The sequence below is a fragment of the Echeneis naucrates genome, chromosome 21 (assembly GCF_900963305.1).
Source record: "Echeneis naucrates chromosome 21, fEcheNa1.1, whole genome shotgun sequence".
Taxonomy (NCBI): domain Eukaryota; kingdom Metazoa; phylum Chordata; class Actinopteri; order Carangiformes; family Echeneidae; genus Echeneis; species Echeneis naucrates.
Window position 1 is genome coordinate 8444049 of NC_042531.1, and position 20596 is coordinate 8464644.

The 20596-nt window shown below is 39.8% G+C and overlaps 2 protein-coding genes across 6 annotated transcripts; both read right to left on the reverse strand.

Moving 5' to 3' along the window:
* Positions 1-288: 288 nt before the first annotated feature.
* Positions 289-7400, reverse strand: LOC115061741 (acetylcholine receptor subunit alpha). Its single transcript, XM_029530232.1, has 9 exons — positions 7223-7400; positions 6045-6187; positions 5918-5962; positions 5346-5455; positions 4717-4912; positions 3569-3806; positions 1235-1458; positions 750-986; positions 289-657 (listed from the first exon to the last, which is right to left on the reverse strand). The coding sequence occupies exons 1-9, from the start codon at positions 7263-7265 to the stop codon at positions 529-531; spliced, it is 1365 nt and encodes a 454-aa protein (XP_029386092.1). The 5' UTR covers positions 7266-7400; the 3' UTR covers positions 289-528.
* A 4224-nt stretch (positions 7401-11624) lies between these two features.
* On the reverse strand, positions 11625-20082 carry chn1 (chimerin 1). 5 transcript variants are annotated; one of them, XM_029530265.1, is made up of 7 exons: positions 19554-20082; positions 18256-18340; positions 15446-15619; positions 14394-14471; positions 13553-13690; positions 12782-12887; positions 11625-12447 (listed from the first exon to the last, which is right to left on the reverse strand). In XM_029530265.1, the coding sequence occupies exons 1-7, from the start codon at positions 19803-19805 to the stop codon at positions 12276-12278; spliced, it is 1005 nt and encodes a 334-aa protein (XP_029386125.1). In that variant the 5' UTR covers positions 19806-20082; the 3' UTR covers positions 11625-12275. The 5 variants fall into 5 exon arrangements, with proteins under 5 accessions (XP_029386125.1, XP_029386127.1, XP_029386126.1 ...); XM_029530267.1 differs by lacking the exon at positions 15446-15619; XM_029530266.1 differs by lacking the exon at positions 13553-13690.
* Between the last annotated feature and the right edge of the window lie 514 nt (positions 20083-20596).

Sequence of the window (20596 nt, forward strand, 5' to 3'; positions counted from 1 at the left end):
AGTACACAGCGAAGAGAGGCACAATTTGAGCAGCTTCAGGGAGTTGGTTATTGTTTGCCAAAAGATCTATTATGTCCTTCCAAATGACCCACAACTGTGGGAGGATCTGAATCAAAAAATTAGACTTACGCATTAATTTTGTTGTCAGCACTAATTTATCTTTATATTACATAAAATTAAATTTTTGTATTTACCAGTGGGTGGTTTTCATGACACCTAAATGATCTTTTGGTTTAAGTCACATAGAATTTATCAAGAAAAACACAACATACAAAAATCAAGGAAATTGAGAAAACCCCTTTAATTAACTTGTTTCCTATAAACACAATATTATATACAACACATCCCTCTGATATCTTCAGAAGAGTGCAATTCTTCAAAATCCACATGCAAACAAACAGAAGCTTCCATAAGATTTCGCAATATTATAATGCAGAATAATACAGCTCCAGAAACAAAGGAAATAGGTTTCACATTGTTTAACAAAATTATTCAAGGTCAAACTGGTAAAATGTCGGGCATGGGCCTTTAGAGCATGCTTAGCTCAATGAGACGACCTGCAAAAACACCCAGCGTGCCAATGAGACACACAGCCATGAAGATGCAGAGCAGAATGTGATCCAACACCATGGCAACAAACTTCCACTCTTCAGCAGCCTGGAAGGAAAGAGGGACAACATGTCAGGCAAACAAGAGCTCGACTCAAAAAAGAACCACAGCACAGCTATTTTCTGTGTGAGACTGATTACATTGTTGGATTCCTCATCTGATTTCATGGTCTCCGCAATGTACTTCACTCCTTCAATAGCACTGCGGACATCAGGATTCTTGGTGATGGGTGACTGGTAAGGAATAGCAGTACTCTGGTTGCCGGAGATGTCTGAGATATCAAAATCCCCACCATAAGTGTTTTTAGTTGGTTTTTCTTTTCCAGGGCGCTTCATTGTTGAAAAGAACATGATGTTTGGAATAGTTTCAATAAAAACCTGCCGTAAAGGGAGACAGAGGAGAGGTAGGCCTACTGTGAGCAATCATCAGTGTAGCCAGAGTCAAAGAATAAATAATTAAAAATGCATTTTTGTCTCTACACCACTAGATGGCAATGTAAAACTGAGGATAAGGGTAAAGAATAGTTTTCTAGAGTTTGCCAAGCTAGGAATGAGATGGATTCAATTGTGGCTATGAATTACTGCAATCAAAATGATATGAAGCTATCACTCTGTCCGGCCCTCACCGTGCGGACCCAGTCCGGCATTGTGTGAGTGCTTGGTGAGCGGTGGTGGGTGTTGATCACAATGACAGTGATGATGATAGAGGCAATGACAAAGACCATGGTGAACAGCATGTACTTCCCAATGAGAGGCACGGCACTGGAGGTGGAAGGGATCAGCTCCACAATGACGAGCAGGAACACAGTCAGAGAAAGCAGGACAGAGATGCTGAGCGTCATCTTCTCACCTGGAAGACACAAGAAAATATCTTCACTCCTGCTGGTTTGTCAGCTTCCCTGAAAATTTTCACGAGGCACAACATGTCAGACAAGATGCTCTTGTATAACAAATAAGTCACGACAAACCGAAATTTACACTGGTGGTTCCAAGCCTTGATGTCAGAAAGTGATTCGAAATCTGCAGCTGAAAACTTTTGACAAAAGAATCTCATCTGAAGGTCCATTGTGTCACAGATGATCTTCATTAGTAAATACATGCGAAAGAGCTGCTGAAACGACCATGATGTGTGATTATTTTAAGTTGCTTTTGATTGTATTAACTCTCGAAAACCCAGTTTTTGATACACTGCAACTTCCACTTGTTTCTTATTGAATAATATTAAGGGCTCTAAAAATCTTTCAAATAATCATCACCATTGATTAGAGTTTTAGCTTAACTGATCACGGAGTGGCAAGATGACAAAAGGCTTTGAATCTCATTGAATCTCATGAATCAAACAAACAAAAAAAAAGAACTGATAAGATGTTTCTTTAAATGAAAAGTGCAGGCATCATTTCCAGGTTCAATGAAATATTCTGTGTTTCTTAAAGACTCCTCCATTTTAGATGAAGGAAGCAAAAAAATAGAGTTGGAAATACTGAACAGTCACACCAAACATGATTTTGACAGCGTATACCATCATGCAATCATTCATTAGATCCCACAAGAGGGAGCTGTTTGTGTTGGCCTGCTTTTATCGACTCCAATACTTCAACCCATTCCCAGTCATATATTATGGAGCTAAGCTCAAGTGATTATACAACAGCTCAACTACTACACTGTAAACACACACAGGTGAATTGTGTTTTAAAAGTGAGACATTTTTCTCTTGGACTAACAATAGAACAAGGAAACAGACTCTGACTCTGAAAGGCAAGACATGTTTTTGTTGCTCTCTAACAGCAGTTATCCCTGAGAGAGGATCTTTTGGCACCAGCTTCTCTTTCAGCTTCACACTATCCTGTCAGCCGCCATATCAGAAACAGGGATCAAGTGATGTATTATACATTAAAGCTAAGGCCTGCTTTCAGACATGACAGCACAGAGGGACTCTGGGTAATGAGGCAGACCTACACACTGGGAGCACAGCCAGATGTGCACACAAGCAGTTCACTTCCTGTGGAAGGTGTAGAGACACTTCAGAGCGACAAGCAGCATTAAAAACAAAGATTTGTCCAACACCGTGTTCATACCATAAAAACATAGAAAATAAGGAAAATGCTTCTTCCAAAATACAGTTTGCTTCAGTACGAAACCAGAGACAGGGATACACATTATCTTTAGCTAGACACCCTGTATTCATTACATCTGAGCAATAGCTTATCTTTTTATAATATTAATCCTTGCGGCAGCTGTGGAATAAGCAAATAGCACGACAGCTTGAATAATTTGATGGACACTTCAGAAATGATGGTGGCTTCAGCATGGATGCCATTTAGTGTGCGCCATGTTATTGTCATAGACATTTGCTCTCCTGCAGAGGGTGAGATCAGAAATGGCTGTCACCTGAAGACACATCCATTTACTCAACACCTGGCTCACTTTGATTAGCAAAAAATGGAAACAAAACAGTGGCTGACCTAAATCAGTCTGTGTGGGACTGACTTTTGCCTGGACACAGTTACAGGATCACAGATATTCTTGTCATCATATTAAAATTTTCAAGACAGCATATGCTGATACAAGTGAATTGCTTTTAATTGGATTTTGTTTCCCCATTTTTAGTCTTTGTGCCTGCCGCGGGCTACATCTCCATTTTTAACATAAAGACATCAAGCTGGTTAATCCAATCACATTATTCTTGCTTCAGATTTGCTGATTCCTCTGACTTTTCTTTATAACCAACGAAGAGTTCATGCTGTGCTAACAACATAGATAAAATATACAGCGTGATTTTGGAAAGACATATTTCTATATGTACTTCTGAGAAATGAATGAGGAATTTTATTGTCTTTGTGCTGTGTCCTGTGCTTGTCAAGTTCTTTTGTGAGCAGAATTTGTAAAAATACTTTTTCGAAGCAATGAATGCAGGGATCTGCGTAAGGAGACAATGTTGAATGAATAGGTCGACAACATACCAGAGTCTGTGGGAAGATAAAAGACAAGGCCAGTCAGGAAGGAGAAGAGCATGCAGGGGATGATGACGTTGACGATGAAGTACAGTGGGAGCCGCAGCATGAGGAAGTGGTAGGTGATGTCCAAGTACGGGGTGTCTGGGCAGCAGGCGTAGTACACCCAGTGCTTCCAACTGCGGAAATCCTTCATCACCCACTCTCCACTTTCCATAAAGTGACTCAGATCGGGGCGGTCACTGTCCTGGTGAAGTGGAGAAGATCAACAAGGTGAAGAACGAGTGATTTCTTGTTTCTTGTTTATCATTTCCCACGCATCCAATTGTTTTACTATTTATATTTTCTCTGTTTTATTAGTAGTATTTCATCTAAGAAACGCTTCGGTTCACAATAATAACAATAATAAAGCATGTCACACATGACAATTCTAGAGCTGGAAATTAGTTTAAAAATATTGTTAAATAGCACAATGAAATGTAAGTTGAAGCCACTACATCAAAGCTCTGCTGGCCTACACTGATTTACTGCTAAAATTGTGAATTCAGGATCCATGGCAATGACATGCTGTAATGTATGTTAGTATACACTGCATGGATGACAGACCCTAACCCTAACCCTCTTTCCCATGGAATACTGCTTATAATTAATTAATGAGGAATACACAATTTAAATGGTTTGCTGTTTGAGGCGTTTTTGTTAGATTGGTTAAAATTATCTATGGTGTTTTCCATGATGGCAGAGCATCATTCAAAAACAATTGCTATTCACAAGTGAGGATTTTAAAGGAATAGTCTGATATTCAGTCTTTTTCTGAAAGTTATTTCATAACATTGTAACCACATTTGTATTTGCTAGGTAAACATGAAGATACTACCACTGAGTGGTTAGCTTATCTTAGCATAAAAACTGAAATCTCTTAACATTTGTGAATTTTTTAGATAGTTTCAGGTTGACTTTAATGACTTTAACTTTTGGACAGAGCCCGTCTAACTTTATTCTGACGTCATACTAAGCAAAACTAACACTAAGTTTACTTGACAGACATGAGAGTGGTTATGGTTAGGGTTAGGGTTAGGGTTTTAACTCTCAACAAGAATGAGAATATGTCTGTCCCCCTCAAATTTAAATCCCCTTTGATGAGAGAGTGGAATTACAGGATTGACAACCACCAAGTTTCCATCATATGTCCAGGTGCCAAGCTTCATGCTGCAGTTCTGAAGGTCAAAGGGGAAATGCAGCACAATAATTTCACAGTAGCTCTTAAAAATGGCAGGTGGGTTCCATGTGATCATTCCTGTGTACTCCAGCAGCACTTTGGTCTCATGAACAATGGCAAAGTCACCGTCTGCACTGTGGGCAAAGACAAGAACAGACAGCATCAACATGGGGCATAATAAGCTAAATGCTAAATGGAGGATATCAGTGCCGGAGGATGGGTAGCTGCTGCTGTTGCACAGCCCAGCCAACCAGCATTCTGGCTGGCACAAGATGTTTTGGTCGGTGTGCGGTCTTCAGGGAAAAACAGCAGCGTGTAATATGCAGCATATGGTGTGGAGAGAGGCGGGGTTGGAAAGGCCAGATTTAGCCTGATGAAATTCGAGCTTTCACACAACCAATACTGGAGCAAAGGAAGGTGTGATTCAAAACATCTCTGACAGGTGTGCTGATTGTTTCTAGAGGTCTGGATGCTTCAGGTCATGTAAGGTTTCTTGTAATAAAAATGAAGGGATTTTAGAAAGAACAGAAGGGCATGACTTGGATCAAATGCATGCTGATGACATACTTGTTATAGAGAACCAGATCAGGCCGCCAAATGTCAGTGGAGGCAACTCTGATCTTTTTGATGCCACCATAATCCTCAGGGTTCCACTGTAAGTTCACATCTTTCCATTGCTGGAAAAAAAAAACAGATAGGGATAAGCAAGTTTTTGTAATGACAACCATTATAACCATTTAATTATTGTGCATTTTACTGTGTCAAGGAAAGCCGGAATACATGCAGTGTGAAACACGTTTGTAGAGATGATAATTAAAAGCGAAAATACAATTCTAAAATGCTGTATTATTTTCTATATCTGTGAAATTTTCACCGTCAAAGAACAGCAATGTGATTTGGACAATTTCCCAGGTTTAATTTGACTCTGTATGTTAGTCAGAACATGTGTCGACCTGGTCTGAGAGAAATGACAGTTTACTCAAGACAAAACAGACAAATAAGAAAGAAAAATAGTAGAAGACCAGGATATGTGATACTGACTTTGGCCTCTATGGATAAGATGGCTATTGGTGTAAAACTTTTTTTTTTTTCTACTATGATATCACAGTTAAAAAAAATTAACGTTACTCTAATCCAACCTGTTTCAGTCTCACGTTGCTGCTGACAATCTGGTTGACTTCGTCCTGTGGAGATAGTGAGTTTAGTCAATGAATGCCGGTGAATCTTAATGCAGCTTGGGCGGCAGTGTGTGACACGAGATCTCACCACACTGATGAGCTGTATGAGCTGAAGGCCTACAGTGACAACCACCGGTTCCTTAAAGTGATTGACAGGACGGACGACCTTATCATAACCAGTGAAAAGCTTTTTAACCAGTTTTGTCTCATCAGACGACGCCTGGGTAGCACCTAAAACGAGACACCACAGATAGAACTGTGCAGTTGTACACTTGAAATGGCTGTTTCTTTGTTTTGGGGCTGGACTCTTCACTCTTCAATTTCCCTCTTGAGGGTGTTGGAAAGTATACATGCAGAGCCAAAACAGAATATTCCTTTAAGAACATATGATACTGGAGGTGAGTTCATCTAGTATGAGCTGAAAATAGACGTGATAAGTGTCATACTATAGGTGAGAGATATTTGATGTTGTGAAGTTCAATGACCTATATCAGTTAAAACTAACCCTTTAAAAACTGACAAAAAGAAACTAACCCACTTTTCATGGTGCGTGTGTTGTATGTTTGCTTGGTTGAACTTAAAGGCATTCGATACTTTTGAATGTTGTTTATTTTAGAATAATTAATGAATACATTTCTAAGCTACACAAGAGATAATTACAAACAAAAGCGAAATCAAGCATGTTCACACATTTGTTGAAAAATGTTCATGTAGACATATATTCAGTGTGTCAACACAATTTGGGGTCTAAATTTGGCAATCCAGCATTTAAGTGTTTGATGGCAGCCCCCATGTAAGGGTGCGTTAATAGAGATATTCTATTTCCGCAGCATATCTGTCACAAGCCAGAGTCAGATCACCTTTCAGTTTTCAGCTAACCTTGAAATGGAGGTCATTTTCCAATAATGTGTTATCTGATAGGTTGAATGATTCTTGAAGACATTCAATTCAGCAAACTAAGTAATCACCGAAATGTGAAATAAGCACGGAGATGACTTCATGTCGTGGCAAACAGGTAAAGGGATGAAAAGCAGAATAACAACATCACACATGCCCTTGTCAATCAAATTTAAATTTTCCCACTTGTGTTGTTTCAGCTACATCAACATACACTGACCTACAGTAGGAGCACTTTCATTGATAATAATTAATGAAGCGAGCAGTTTCTACTTTTCTTTTTACTTCCCTCTGCTGATATGTGCATATATGTTGAACAAGTACACATTTACTGAAGTTTTCAAACAGTTCTTTAAGATTTGATCTTACCTGCTAGTATGGCTAAATGGAAAAGTAAAAATACAGTATTCATTCTTGTCAATACACCAAGGCATCCAAAACCAAGATCCAACTTCAGCACGCTGCCTGCTGACCACTGGAGGATTAAAAAGGCTTGAGCCACCTAAAACATTTTTTCTGCTCTGGCAATTGACTAACTGTACGACTGTCAGGCTCTCCACTGGCACACTTGTTGTTATTGTCTGACAGTGGATGTGAGTCACTGCCTGCCAATTCTTGTTATTTGAGAGGGCCACATTCCTTGTCATCTGTTATAAGATCAACATGCCAGAGTAATCCACCGCTGAAATATCTCATCTTGAACTTGGTCCCTCACCAGCTGGAGTTGCAGCAACGTGTTCTCTACCTTCATTTTTTTCTATCACTGATAAATTATTTATGTTTTCATATAAGCTACAGGTATATGTGGCAATGCTGTGTGCTGTTTTGTTCAACAGAATAATCTACATATGGTTCATTTTAATTCAGGTGAGGTATGATATAAGAGGTATAATTTCAAGTTTTGGATTGTTGTTTTGTTCCTTCTTGTTTTTTTACCATGTAGCTGACAAATTCTGTCCTAAAGCTTTTCTTCAAACTCCATGGTCCTCATCAGTAAATCCAGTTGCTTTTTATTTACTTTGTGTGTACTCAAGAAAATATAAAATAAAATAAGTGAACATCTCCAATTCACTACAACATAGAATTTGTTATATAAGAAATACTGATTTCGTTCTGAGAATGAGAATGAATGATATATTGAGTAAGAAACTCAGAGTTGCCTACGGCACATAAAAGTTTTTGTGACAAAGAAGATCTTAAGTATTTGGTATGAAAATGGCTCTGGTCATTAAGATATTGCTCAGTGAACTCTCTTGTGCACTGGGGAATAAATAAAGAAGAATCTATTTCTTGAAGATGAATGGTTATTTTAAAAATAAACTGTATATAATGTGCATACCTAATGATATTTATTTTATATTTAAGTCTACTTATTTATACAGGTTTTCAATATTGCAAATCTCTAAATGGTAAATGTCAGTGAAGATGAATGCACAGCTAAGTAAGGATGAGGTAAGTGAGAGGAGCAGGGAAATGTGTTTTAATTTTCTGCTTTGTTTGTCAGGGGTAAAATGATCAGTATTTAGTTTACTTTTGTTTTTCTTTTTTTCTTTTTTTTGCATTATAAACGCTTTCCATATTTGAGATTATAACAATGCATATCTTTTACTATATTGGCATTCATTATCTGTTTATGTACCAGTTCTCACTTAGGGGCACCAACAGAAGAAGTTATTTTAACACTTAAATCTGCTTACAGCTGCATTATAGCGAGCTTATTAAATCTTTCTGATGGTGCAAAGCGAAATATCACTATTTTAGTTTCAGTGGCATTTCCCTGAATGATGAACACTTGTTTATTTTGAGATTATTCTCACAGTGCTTCCCAATCGAGACCCCCCTCTAAAAATAAATGATGAATTCTCTCAGATAATTCAGATTGTCAGACAGCTTTGTGTTTCCTGGGGGCCAGGTGTTTCAGCCATATCTCCTTTCTTTGCTCTGCTCTACTACATCCTATAAGGCCTTCAATGGGTCAGGCAACTCAATTTCCTCACATCCCCACTCCGTTCAATCAGCCAGTCACTCAACCAGAAGCCTCATTCATCTCACTTAGGGACGAATGACCATTTTGGCAATGTCTGAATTAAGAGAGATTTGTTTCAACCCTCCCTTCTTTTCTCTTCACAGTCACACAGGCCACCTGACTTTACACCAAGCTTGTGCTATGTTCCTTCCTCCAAGTCTGTCATGTAACACATGGCATCATTGTACTGGCTCCGTCAATCTTAAATCAGGCAGACACCTTTTGCACTTTGTTCGCTGTTCTTTATAATACTTGTAATTTCCAGCCGCTAGAGGACAGTAAACTGTGCGTTTAGATCTGCACTGTAAGTGATTAAACGTTCAGTGAATTGCATGAAAGTGTCTTTGTGTAATATTCACAGGGTTGGATGAAAACTGGACAACATACTGGATGTTCATGCCTCAATGAAGATTAAGAGGATTAGAGTTTTCATAGAGGAGATTAAGATGTGTGTAGATTAATATATTTTATATGACGTTCAAATATAAATATAGAACATCCAGCAAAATAGTTTGAATCCCACATTGTGATTATCATTATTTATTAATTTATTTTTCGGAGAACAATTAAAAATTCTGCTGATTTAATAAAATGTACTATTGACTGTTTATGTATGTATGCATGAGTTGTATATTGTATTTAAAACTCAAGCACAGCAGCATTCATAATCTACCTTTTGATATCATTAATACTAAGCATTTTTTATGTGAGATGCAAAAATTATGTTTAAATAATACTTCACACGGCTAAACAGCATATTTTCTTTAGATTTCATCATTTAGAAATGTAGTCAGCTGCAGCAATGAAAGCATTAAAATATAGTCAACAGAAAAAGGTCAGCAATCTCACGGATCGCAGTCTTTCAAATATAGTCTCATTACTGCACATTCACTATAAATGGATATCACTCCAGCATGGTGTTATCATGCAGTCTGATGGAGAGATACAAAGTGCAATCTCTTTATTTGTGTGGTTACCTCCTATCATGGTCAATACATCATGCAGATGAAGGTATGATATATTTCAAATTGCTGATAATGGCAGAGGAGGCTAAACGGTTCGAGGAAAATCCAATTTTGCCACACAATAACCACCGTCAGGACTGAATTTGGCTTCCATTAACTAGTGCGATGTGGTCACAAAACCCGAGTGATTAAGTGTCAAACAGTGATTGCTTCTCAGAAGCTTTGACGGGAAAATGGAGGCTCAATGGTTAAAACACAGGGAGTGGCCAAACATGAAGCTGCAGAAAACCTACCACAGAAAAATTAAGCATGGTTACATTAAAAATGGTCTGTCTGTAACACCCCTATGTCCGCATTCACTGCAGAATGTAGGTAAACAAACTACCCAGACCACTTAAACTGTGTGCTGCAGAGATCACACAATAAGGTGCTAATATCTGTGCAAGGCTGGCTCTTGGAAATTGCTCGGAAAGACATAACCTCAAATGCATAAATTTCATTTGACACAATTTGCACATATATGCAGTAATTAACAGTCTCCCTTGCTGTTGGTATAATGTGGTCGGTTTTAATCTCACACTGAATCAGTCTGACTGACATAATGTTGGAGGGGGTTGTGTACAGGCACATGGAATTTGGCTTTTGGGCACAAGTTGTCATTATGAATATGTAGACTAAAGGACAATCAGTCTTATCTACCACAGTCATTTTGTAACCAACATGCACGCTGTTCATGTCATTTTTAATTAATGAAAATTATTTATTCAGAGGATCAGATTGGTGTTCAACGCCTATATAAACAAACTAAAACTAACAATATAGAGTTATGTCTTACTGCTTCCCCACCTAGTCTACATATCCATATATATGTATAAATCTTTAAAATGGGCCACAGATGTCATTTAATGAATAAATCACTTCATGAAATATCTCAGCACTGTAGTTTGAACTGGTGCATTTGTTGGTGTTATTTTTAGTTGTGGATTAACACATATCTGGTAAACTAATGAGTATTCATGGCAGCAGCGTATGTAGGACTGACTTTAAATAAACGATAGTTGATGGTAATCATGGACAGATGACCTAGTGCATAATATGTTAGGTTTGCATGAGAGTGACGTGTGCAGCCTCACAACGGCACCAGCATCTTAAATGGCTGCAATCAGGTTGGCAGCCCAGCAATTAGTTATGAGTTATGCCAGTAGAATAATTAAAAATACTTAATTGTCATTTAGACAGCATTCATCTCCAATATGCACGGCAGAAACATTTTATATATCAAGATTTATCGATGCAGTCAGGCATATTTGTCAAAGCAGCAGCACATTTGGGTCAGCAAGCTATTGAGAGAAATAGACCAGACGTCATCCAGCCATGTTTCAGTCCTCACAACTTGCGAGAAACATCACTGTGGCTGAGAGTCAATAAGAGGAAAAAGCCATGCTTCGGTTCAGAGGGACTACTTGGTTACTTCATTTCAGGATTCAGTAAGTGAATCTTTTAAATGAAATAACATCCCTTGCACAACACTTTGTGACTACCTGGTAAACAAGGTAGTGCTTTAAAAAAAAAAAAAAAAAAAAAAAAAATCGAGATATATCCCTCAGGAGCTGGTGCAGAACAAAAACACAAGTAAATGAAAATGCATATTAAATTAGCATTTGCCAGGTGGCCAGAAACGTGACCTAACCCTGAGAGCCCATAAAACAGTTAATGCGGGTTTAATAATTTGATGGTGATTTTACTATGGCAGGTCGGATGACTCGAAACGCACTTCATCTCTCAGAGTAAGGTTTAATAAATTAAAGTGATCATGCACAAGTCGTGTACAAAAGCATTACAGTAAAAAAATTTAATTCACAACGCTGTTTATAACACAATAAAAATGTTACGGTCAGGCAAAAGCACCAGTGTGTACACTTTAACAGGAAAGGCTCATTCAACTAAGAACTGCAGGTTACATAAAAACTGTTGAGGGGATAAAAAAATACAGCATCATAAAAATTACCCCAGAAAAAAATCAGTAGCTTATTTTTACATCCAGCTATACAATGTTTCACAGGAATGCTGTGCAGCAGGCAGCTGGAAATGTAGACTATGACTTCTACAGAACAAACAAAAAGAAGAATCACAGCGTTACACAATCTTTAACACATGCTAGGTTACCACTACAAAGCAACAAAGACCTCGCACCATGCATACTGGCCTGTCAGCTTCTGAAAATCCCCCGACAAAAATGGGGAGATAGAGAATGTATAAGTGGAACGTTCATCATCCCCGCCCAGCACAGGGGAGGAGAGATGTTAGGTCAGTACTGCTCCATGCACAGGGCATTTAAAAAATGTATCAATAAATATAATACAAACAGTCAATCAAGTCTTTACACAAAAGAAAGATTAGAGAGCTGTTCTATAAAAGTCCTGATCTGTGGTTAGAAGAGCACATCTTCATTTTTAATGAGCACCTCCACCACCTGTCTCTGGTAACGGATGTCATTGAGGGCTGTTATGGCGTCCAAGTTTGGTGCACGCATGAGGGTGGGCCCAAAAACAATGGCGAGGTTCTCTGCGTTCATCAGATTGAATTTTTCATTCTGTGTTACCCTGCAAACATGAGACAGATCAGAGTGACATTAGGGAATAAAGGTTTTACCTACTGTACAAAAATTATGGCCGGGTGCACCTTCCACAGTTATATAGTAATAAATAGTAAGTCTTTGTGACTAAACACAATTAAAATACCTTTCCCAAAATATATCAGTACAATGCAACACAATTGGCTAGAACTATTAATTTAGGCGATAACAGCTAAAAATAAGGCCATCTACAGGTTTTCTGGATGCAAGATATTGCCAGTCGACAAAAACAAATATTCTAGACTAGAGGGGGCACTCTTCAGCAAAGAAATAAAAAAATATATATGTATATACACCATCACCTTTTTAAGTGTGCCATGAGATACTTGAGAGTTTCACTGTGTGATGGCGGCAGCAGAGAAAGAGCCTCGCGGAAAGCTTCCAGTTTCTTTTCTGGCTCTGTGAGCTCTGGAAAACAGAGATGATTGTGCTGATAGAGGGGAAAAAAACACTCTGACCTCAAAGGATGCAATCAGGAATCAATATGGTCATTTCCTGTGCGGTAATAAAAGCCATTAGTCTCTGAGAGGCTGTGGAAGGAGTACAAGAGGCTTGATTTAGTGTGTGCAAATGAACATGATGCTTTTGAGTTTTGGGCTTTTTTGTTGTTGGGTTTGTTTGTTTGGGAACACAAAATTCATACAGAATCAGAATTGAACAGTTTCTCAGGATTTGAGGTCAGAGCCGACTTTAAAAATCAGTGACTGAGACGTTGGCTGTGAAAGGCTGCATTTGAATAACGCCTCTTTGTTAATAATGAATAAAATCAGCATGAGTGAAGTCTTAATAACAGCTGATTATTGTGGTTGTGGTAGGTGGATTTAATAACAACAGAAACTGAATCCTGTATCACTGTAAATTCTGTCCTAGCGTTAGGATTTGCTGGAGGGTTACTGATCCATCGGAAGTCTGATATTTTGCACCGAGCAAAGTATTTCCTGCTTTATTTCTGTAATGCGACTCATTAGAGACCACATGAAAAGAAGAACAAAGTTTAATGACCATTTTTAAATCAAAGAAAAGTGAGAAAGAAAAAAAAATGAAATGAACTAATTTATGTGGTGGAGACTTACTTGCAGCTTCGATGAACCTGGGGTAAGCATCATACGAGATGATGGGAACAGGCAAATCCCTGAGGTACAGTTTGAGTGCACCCGTGATGATATTGATGTCTTCATAGGCGTTCACCGAAATGTCTGCCTTCTCGCCATCTGTCAGGACGTGTGATGGAATAAGGACGACAAGGAGAAGGAAATGGCGCTATGCTTTGAAAATGTCCCACATCAGCACTTTCCCATCACTGTGTGAATTGATGATTAAGGGATTGTATTTCAGTGGGTAAAAAAATACGACTCTCACTCTGGATTTTTGTGAAGTAGCTGCTATCATCTGCCTGGCCTGTTTTATTCCGACTTTCTCCCGGTTATGCATGCGTTCCAGAGCAGGCCATGGCCTACTTGTGCTGGCAGACTGAACATCACTGTGCTGTGAGCTGGAATGACACTCTGTCATGGGTGATCTCCTACATGCGGATCTGGCTAAGAGTTTCGCCCAGTGCTGCGGGGTTTTTCTAACAGTTAAAATTCACACTGCTCTGGGCGAATACAAACTCATTCTCACTAAGTCCACCACTGAATCACAATATGGCAGTAGGGTTTTCTTCACAGCTATGTTTAAAGCAGTGAGAGTTTGTATCCCCATAGGTCCTCCCCGTCTGCCCACACTGAAATCCTGCATGAGAGGGACATGTCAGGATAGGATCTGCTCTCCCAGATGGACACTAATCCTTCAGTAATGTGTCACTTTCTCATTAATCTACAATGTTCTACGTGTCCTGTGCAAACATGTGTAAGTACACATCATTGGTAGTCATGTTGTGAGCTGACAGGAATCTATAAAACATGAAAGACATACCTTTGTCAAATGCCATCTTGACTTCTTCCACTGAATCACTAAATCCAGATATTCTGTAGAGGCCTTCAGACTTCAGTCCTGGAGGAACAAACATGAACAACCTTTCAGAGACCGTCACGGCTGTCAAAGGCGATGTTGAAAAATTCACCTGCACATATCGCCTTGGGTAATTTAGAAAATGCCATTGAACACTGTTAAATATGCATAAAAAGGGATTAAATGTCCTCGGTGTCACACAGTGGAACAACATGGGCAGACGCAAATCATTTTCTGCATCACTGGCTAAAATAATACAGAAATAAATCAAACTTAGCTACAGATGTATATTAAAGGGGAGACAATAAGGGGCGATCGTTTCCTACATAGTTGAATGATTTAACTGAAATGCAATCAGTGTAGGCAGCAGGAAACAGTGATGCATTCCTCATTATAGGTTTACCATTATCAGTATACTCATCAGTCCTCCCAGTCATGAACTCCCCGCCCCATAAAAAATAAATAAACATTAAAAAATATCAACTCTGTCACTAATGAGATCTGACTTTTAAAACCTTAATCTCAATTTCAGTATTTTCCAGATCAATGAGTGTAAAATCAAAGGAAAACTAAGGATCGCATGTAAAATGTGTAATATGGTCTCCATCAATCAAAAAATGCAGTAAGGGGTTGGCTCTTAAATGAGATTTAATGAACTGAGGTGCGCATAAATAAAATTTTATATGCAATATTTTGTGCTGTAATTCTTAGAATACAAACTGTACAGTTCCAGAAACTTAAGTCATTTTTTGGAGATTTCAATTTGGCTTCCAATGAGCGTGCTAAAATTAGATTGGATGCATTCAGATACCAAGCAGCGTGTCATCCTTCAGCAGAAAGTCTCCATTCAACCAAATGCTGTCTAACTTTGAAGCAGTTCGGACTTCAAAGTGATTCCGATGGTATTTAACTAAACTGCATTTATCACATTTACATCTTGGGGCGTATTAGGCTCATTATCAGACAGCAATTCGAAAAAGATCATCCACACATGGACGCACACGTCCTGAACTAACCTCTGGACTCGATCTCTCGTATGCACATGTCCACCACCATGGGTCGGGCTGTATTATAAGCTTTAACCAAGGTTGTGAGGTCGCAGCTGTAGACCTTACGGATGTGTCTCAGGTCTGGTTTACAGTCGTTGGGTACCAGAGAGGAGCATTGTTTGTGGACGCTCAGTCCACAGTCTGCAAAGACAGAAGCAGCTGGTTAATTCATGAATTGAACAATAGTGCACAAAAAAAAAAAAAAAAAAATTAAAAAAACATTTTGATTTAAACATGAAATGTGTCGACCAGAAGAAAGGGCTACTCATTGATTTCTCGTGGTTCAGTCAGTGCAGTCATCCAAACAGATGACTATTATGTAAATTCACGCTCGGCATCAGTTTAAATTTAATGTGATTGGGCCTTTTGTGTGTGTTAGTTTGGACTAAAATGTTAATTCCCTTGATCAATATTTGACGCTGGAATGTCAGTGGAAAGACCACTGAAGGATGTTTTCTATCTTTCTCGTGTGGCGTTGGAATCACCTTGACCACCAAAGTCACCTCAATAGGGCCAGTGGTGAAATTAATTAAAAATTACCCAGAAGATAGGAGGTTTTGTTTTTTTAAGATAAGGTGTTTGCAGACATTAAATGAATCTCTTGGTGTTTAAATAGCACATTCGTCATGATGTCAGTATAAGTATCCCACATTGTGTCTCGTCCTTGGTCACAGTGGACGGGGCCTGAGGCACAGCTGTTTCAGGCCTGGTTTCACCTTGTGAAAGAACAGATGCACACAGAGAGAGAAAGAAGAGAGACTGCAGCACTGATGTAAAAGAGATGCATGGAAAGAATTAGAGGAACAGTGAAATCGCTGTGGCCTGGAGGAGGAACAATCAGCACTGCTGCTGCACTCCATTCTTTTCCATATCCGAGCTCACACACAATGGCTGCGGAAGCAGCAATTGAAGCGCTGTAGGCTACACTAGACCTAGTTTCCCAGACTAAAATGGAGCAGCTCTTCAAGCTCTCAGATCTTTTGAGCTGTCTCCAAGATTTTAAAGGGTTTTTTTCTGACAATTGCCCTGCGCGTTTTGATTCCTGACATATAAAAAGTAACATTTTGAACTGCTGTGTTTAGATTTTTCTAAATCCTCTGACAGACAAACATCTATGCCTGTGCAGGACTACCAAGAATATTTTTGATTAATATGGGTCCCTTGAGAAATTCACCCAGTGTGCATATATATGCATTGATGCAGAAATGTAATTACCTTAAAGGATGATTCTCTTAAGGATGTGAGACAGGCACTATAATAGGAGATTCTGTAATCAGAGACAGGTCTGCTGAGCTCCTGGTGTCTATTTGAGCACACTGATGGCCCCTGGTCCCAGGTGGAGCAGGTCAGGTTGAAGCAAAAGCCCAAGGGACCCCAGGAGACAGGGGACGCTGCTTTACTGCACCATCAGCTCTGTCTGGGTTGCTATGGAGAGGACGCTGCAGCTCAGTTTTGGCTAAAGGGCTCTGCGAGGAGGTTTAATGGTGGCTGGCTGTTAATATCTAATCAGCATGTTATCACGGTGTCTAACCTCACAGTGTTACCAGCTGAAACTGGTCTCCTACTGACTGGATCAGAAAACAAAAAGAGCCACTCGTGTTTTTTATTTTATTTCTTCAGATCTTTTGGGTTTTCTACCACGTGTTTAAGTTAAATAGGGGTTGAGCTGTGTGACCTAGCTCTTTAGTTGAAGCTGCTGAATTTTAATGTGTGTGGAAAAAGAGCTCCTTCCCCACGCTCTGAGCTCTGCTCATTAAAGAGACATGCCAGCTTTGTTTTCCTTCATGGCCATGATGGGATGAGGCTGGGGGGGGGCGTACTCTGATGAGGAAATGTGGCACAACAAGCACAAGCAGAGGCTGGCTTTCTGGCGCTCGGCCAAAAACAGTTCACACATACAAAAGGAAAAGGGGGTGGAAGAACATTTTTGGTATGCAAATTTCACCATCATGTGAGACTTCGCTGCCCTAGATTCGTGTTGCCGTGTTCGAGTCTGAAGGAATGATGATATGTATAAGTCGATAAAGGCTGGCTCCAGTCCTGTGTGTCTTTATTCCAATTGCTCTGGGCTTTCAAAATCAAAACATTAATAGTTAATATCAGCTTCCGTTTCTGTGACACACTTTGTTTCATCAATTAAACATCACAGACTCGCATCAAACTGTGTTCTATTCTGGGATGGGAAAGGAATTCGAGCAACAGTAAAATAGAAATCTCATGCAAATATCTCACAAGTGAAGGCGTAAAGGTTTTCCATCAGTGACAGGGTTGAATGCCCACATGCTAAATCTGAAAATCCTGTAAATAACTTTGTTTCAATATGTGTATGTCATATTGACATAATGCATTCATTGAAATCATAGAAAACTTTTTTTCCTCAGAGGGATGAGAATGTATTTCTTTGTGTGTGCTTTTTAGTTTATAATGCAGCTGATGTTTACCCTTTTAAATCATGAATGTTTGCACTACAGTTCTTGTCAGTAAAAATAATCTAACACAGACAGCGTTCTATTCACTGACCCAGTGAATAAAAAAAGTGGGTCAAACAGATCAACGTAAACATTGTGTAACATGCATCCCTGTTATTCCAGCTATAAAGCCTCAATGACACTGTTATACAACCCATAAGCCGCAAATTACCGTTTTAGATTAAAACTGATTAATCCAGCTCCAGATGCACTAAAAACCAAGTCCCATATGTGGGAATGAAGAATGAAGATGTGTGATCAAGTAGGTTATGTAATGGTTTGCTAATGTAGAGGAAAAGGAAGATGCACCTGCACATTTGACCCCTTGGGCCATCAGTCCCCACATGAAGCTGGCACAGTGTTCACACCAGTGGGGCCCTCGAAAGGTATGGACCTGGAACAGAGAGGAGGACAGGGACAGATATCAGTGATGAAGATCAACAACAAAAACAGAGAGCGCAGCATACAGATTGGTTGTTTACTCCAAAACAGCCTCTCCTAGCTCAGCAGGCAGGAGACCTATAGCTGGTGCCATCTTAAGTGAGGAAGAGGAGGAGGATTATTTGTGTGTTGCTGTTCAAACAGACCAACAGACCCTCGAGCTGACGGTACTGGTGGGTGCAGCAGTGACTCCCAGCAGGGGAGCTTGGTGGGATATACTTCACCACTGCAAGTCATCAAGGGAGTTTGACATAGAAACAGAAACATAGAAACGTTAAAGGGAACCCCCGACTTCCCAACAGGTAACGCTGACTCAGCCAATCAGAGAGTCCTCTGGGAGGCTGGGAAACCTACAGCACTCCCTGTTGCTGTTTTTGATCCCCTGCAGTGATGTTAGGAGTCATTTCCATCAACTTTGCAGAAACAAAGAATTGTAATTTAACAGATACTCCATCAGTTTGTATTTAGTACTCAATGCATTTTATTTTGAGTGATTTCTTTATTATTTATAGGTAAAGTGCTGCTGTTACTGGTATCAGCAACATCATTCCCTCAAAGAATAAAGAATAAAACTATTCTGATTTCATTTGATTTAAAATAAAAAAAAGCATAACTTAACATTAACCAGCATGAATGTTTTTATCTAGACATCTTTTAGCATTAAAAAAAACCTTTATGTCCTTTATGTGAATATACTCAAACTTTACAGTCCTGCTGGGTTGGACACGCTTTAAACAGAACCTGTTAAAATGTTGAAGTATAATATTCAGCATCACCAGGGAACAAAGCAGCAAAAAGACCAGTGAGCATCAGCAGTTTGAAAGCCTTAAAGGCAACATTTCACCCCCTTGCTTTCCATCCTATTAACCAGCCAAACTAGGAGAGAGAGCCTGAGCCAAGCAGGGATACACTCCTCCACTGTTTCCCCTCTCTGTTGGCCTAATCTGTCCATCTGGTGCTCAAACTAACAGCAGTGGTGCGAAGACCACCCAGCAGATTCTCTTTTGATAAGAGCTGAGTGGACAGACCAAAACAGCTCTGTTTTTCTTCCTCTCTCCCACTCAAAAACATCCCCCGCGCCTTTAAAAACTACTCACGATGAAACTAAAAGATATTTTGGAGATACACTCGCTTTTGAAGATTCTCAAAAGCTGATTTGGGCTCACCTTGAAGTTGTGGACTTTTTCAGATCTGGGCGTCCGGTCGTTCTCCTTCAGTGTGGCTCTGCGAACCAGTGATGTGAGCTGTGAATAGGCGAATAGTTTAAGTGGCTGCCAGAAAGTGGCTGGAGGTTTCTGTGGCCCCATCCTCATCCCCAGAGCAGCCGCCAGAATATCCTCCTGATTGGCCTCTCGCTTGGCTTTTTGCACCAGGGACTTCTCTTCCTTGTGAACCTCGTAGGACTCTCTGGATGGCATTTTAGTGCTGCTGTTTCCCCAAATCAGTTGACGGAAGAAGTACAAAAAAAAAAAAAAAAATGAAGGTAAAACTCCTTGATGATCAGAGCAAGTCTGTATCAAACAATATTACTTACATTGTCCCAGTAAACAGAAATCACAGTTAACAAATTTAAATGATAGAATAAATTTAAAATGAGTCCAAAAGAAAAAGAAAAACAAAAAAAATAAACAGTGGTCCTTTTTAAATCCTCTCACAGCACTGACAGTAGATCAAGTGGAGCCTCTGTGATAGGAGTGCCAGGTTTTATACAAAAGAGGTGCAGCCCTGGGTGCTCATGTGGTTCTGTGGGAACGTGTATGCAGATGAGCTGAGTGGCTTCGCTAATCCTCTCCTCCCTGTGCAGTGCTGATATTCTCCCTGGAACAGAGACAGAGCAGCGATGTGTATGGATGCTGTCAGGGCAGTCAGAGCGAGGGGGAGGAGAACAGGGGCGGACCCTGCAGCAGTCACAGCAGATTAAATGGATCCCACCAGCCTATCACAGCATGGACACCCCAGCTCGAGAGTGGCCACTACCCCGCCCCCACGCAACCTCCATCAGATATCAGAGCAGGGGGAGCCTGGGTGTATGAAATGAGAGTGGGATGATAATGAGCAATGAATGAGTCATGGATCAAGAGTGGGCTGCAGGCTGCAGAACTTGTGACAGCAGTGGGCCGTTAGAGAGGGAGCTATTTTCAAAAATCATGTTGCCACAGAAACTGGTCATGACTGGCACCACAAAGAGCACGAACACAAAAGCACTGTC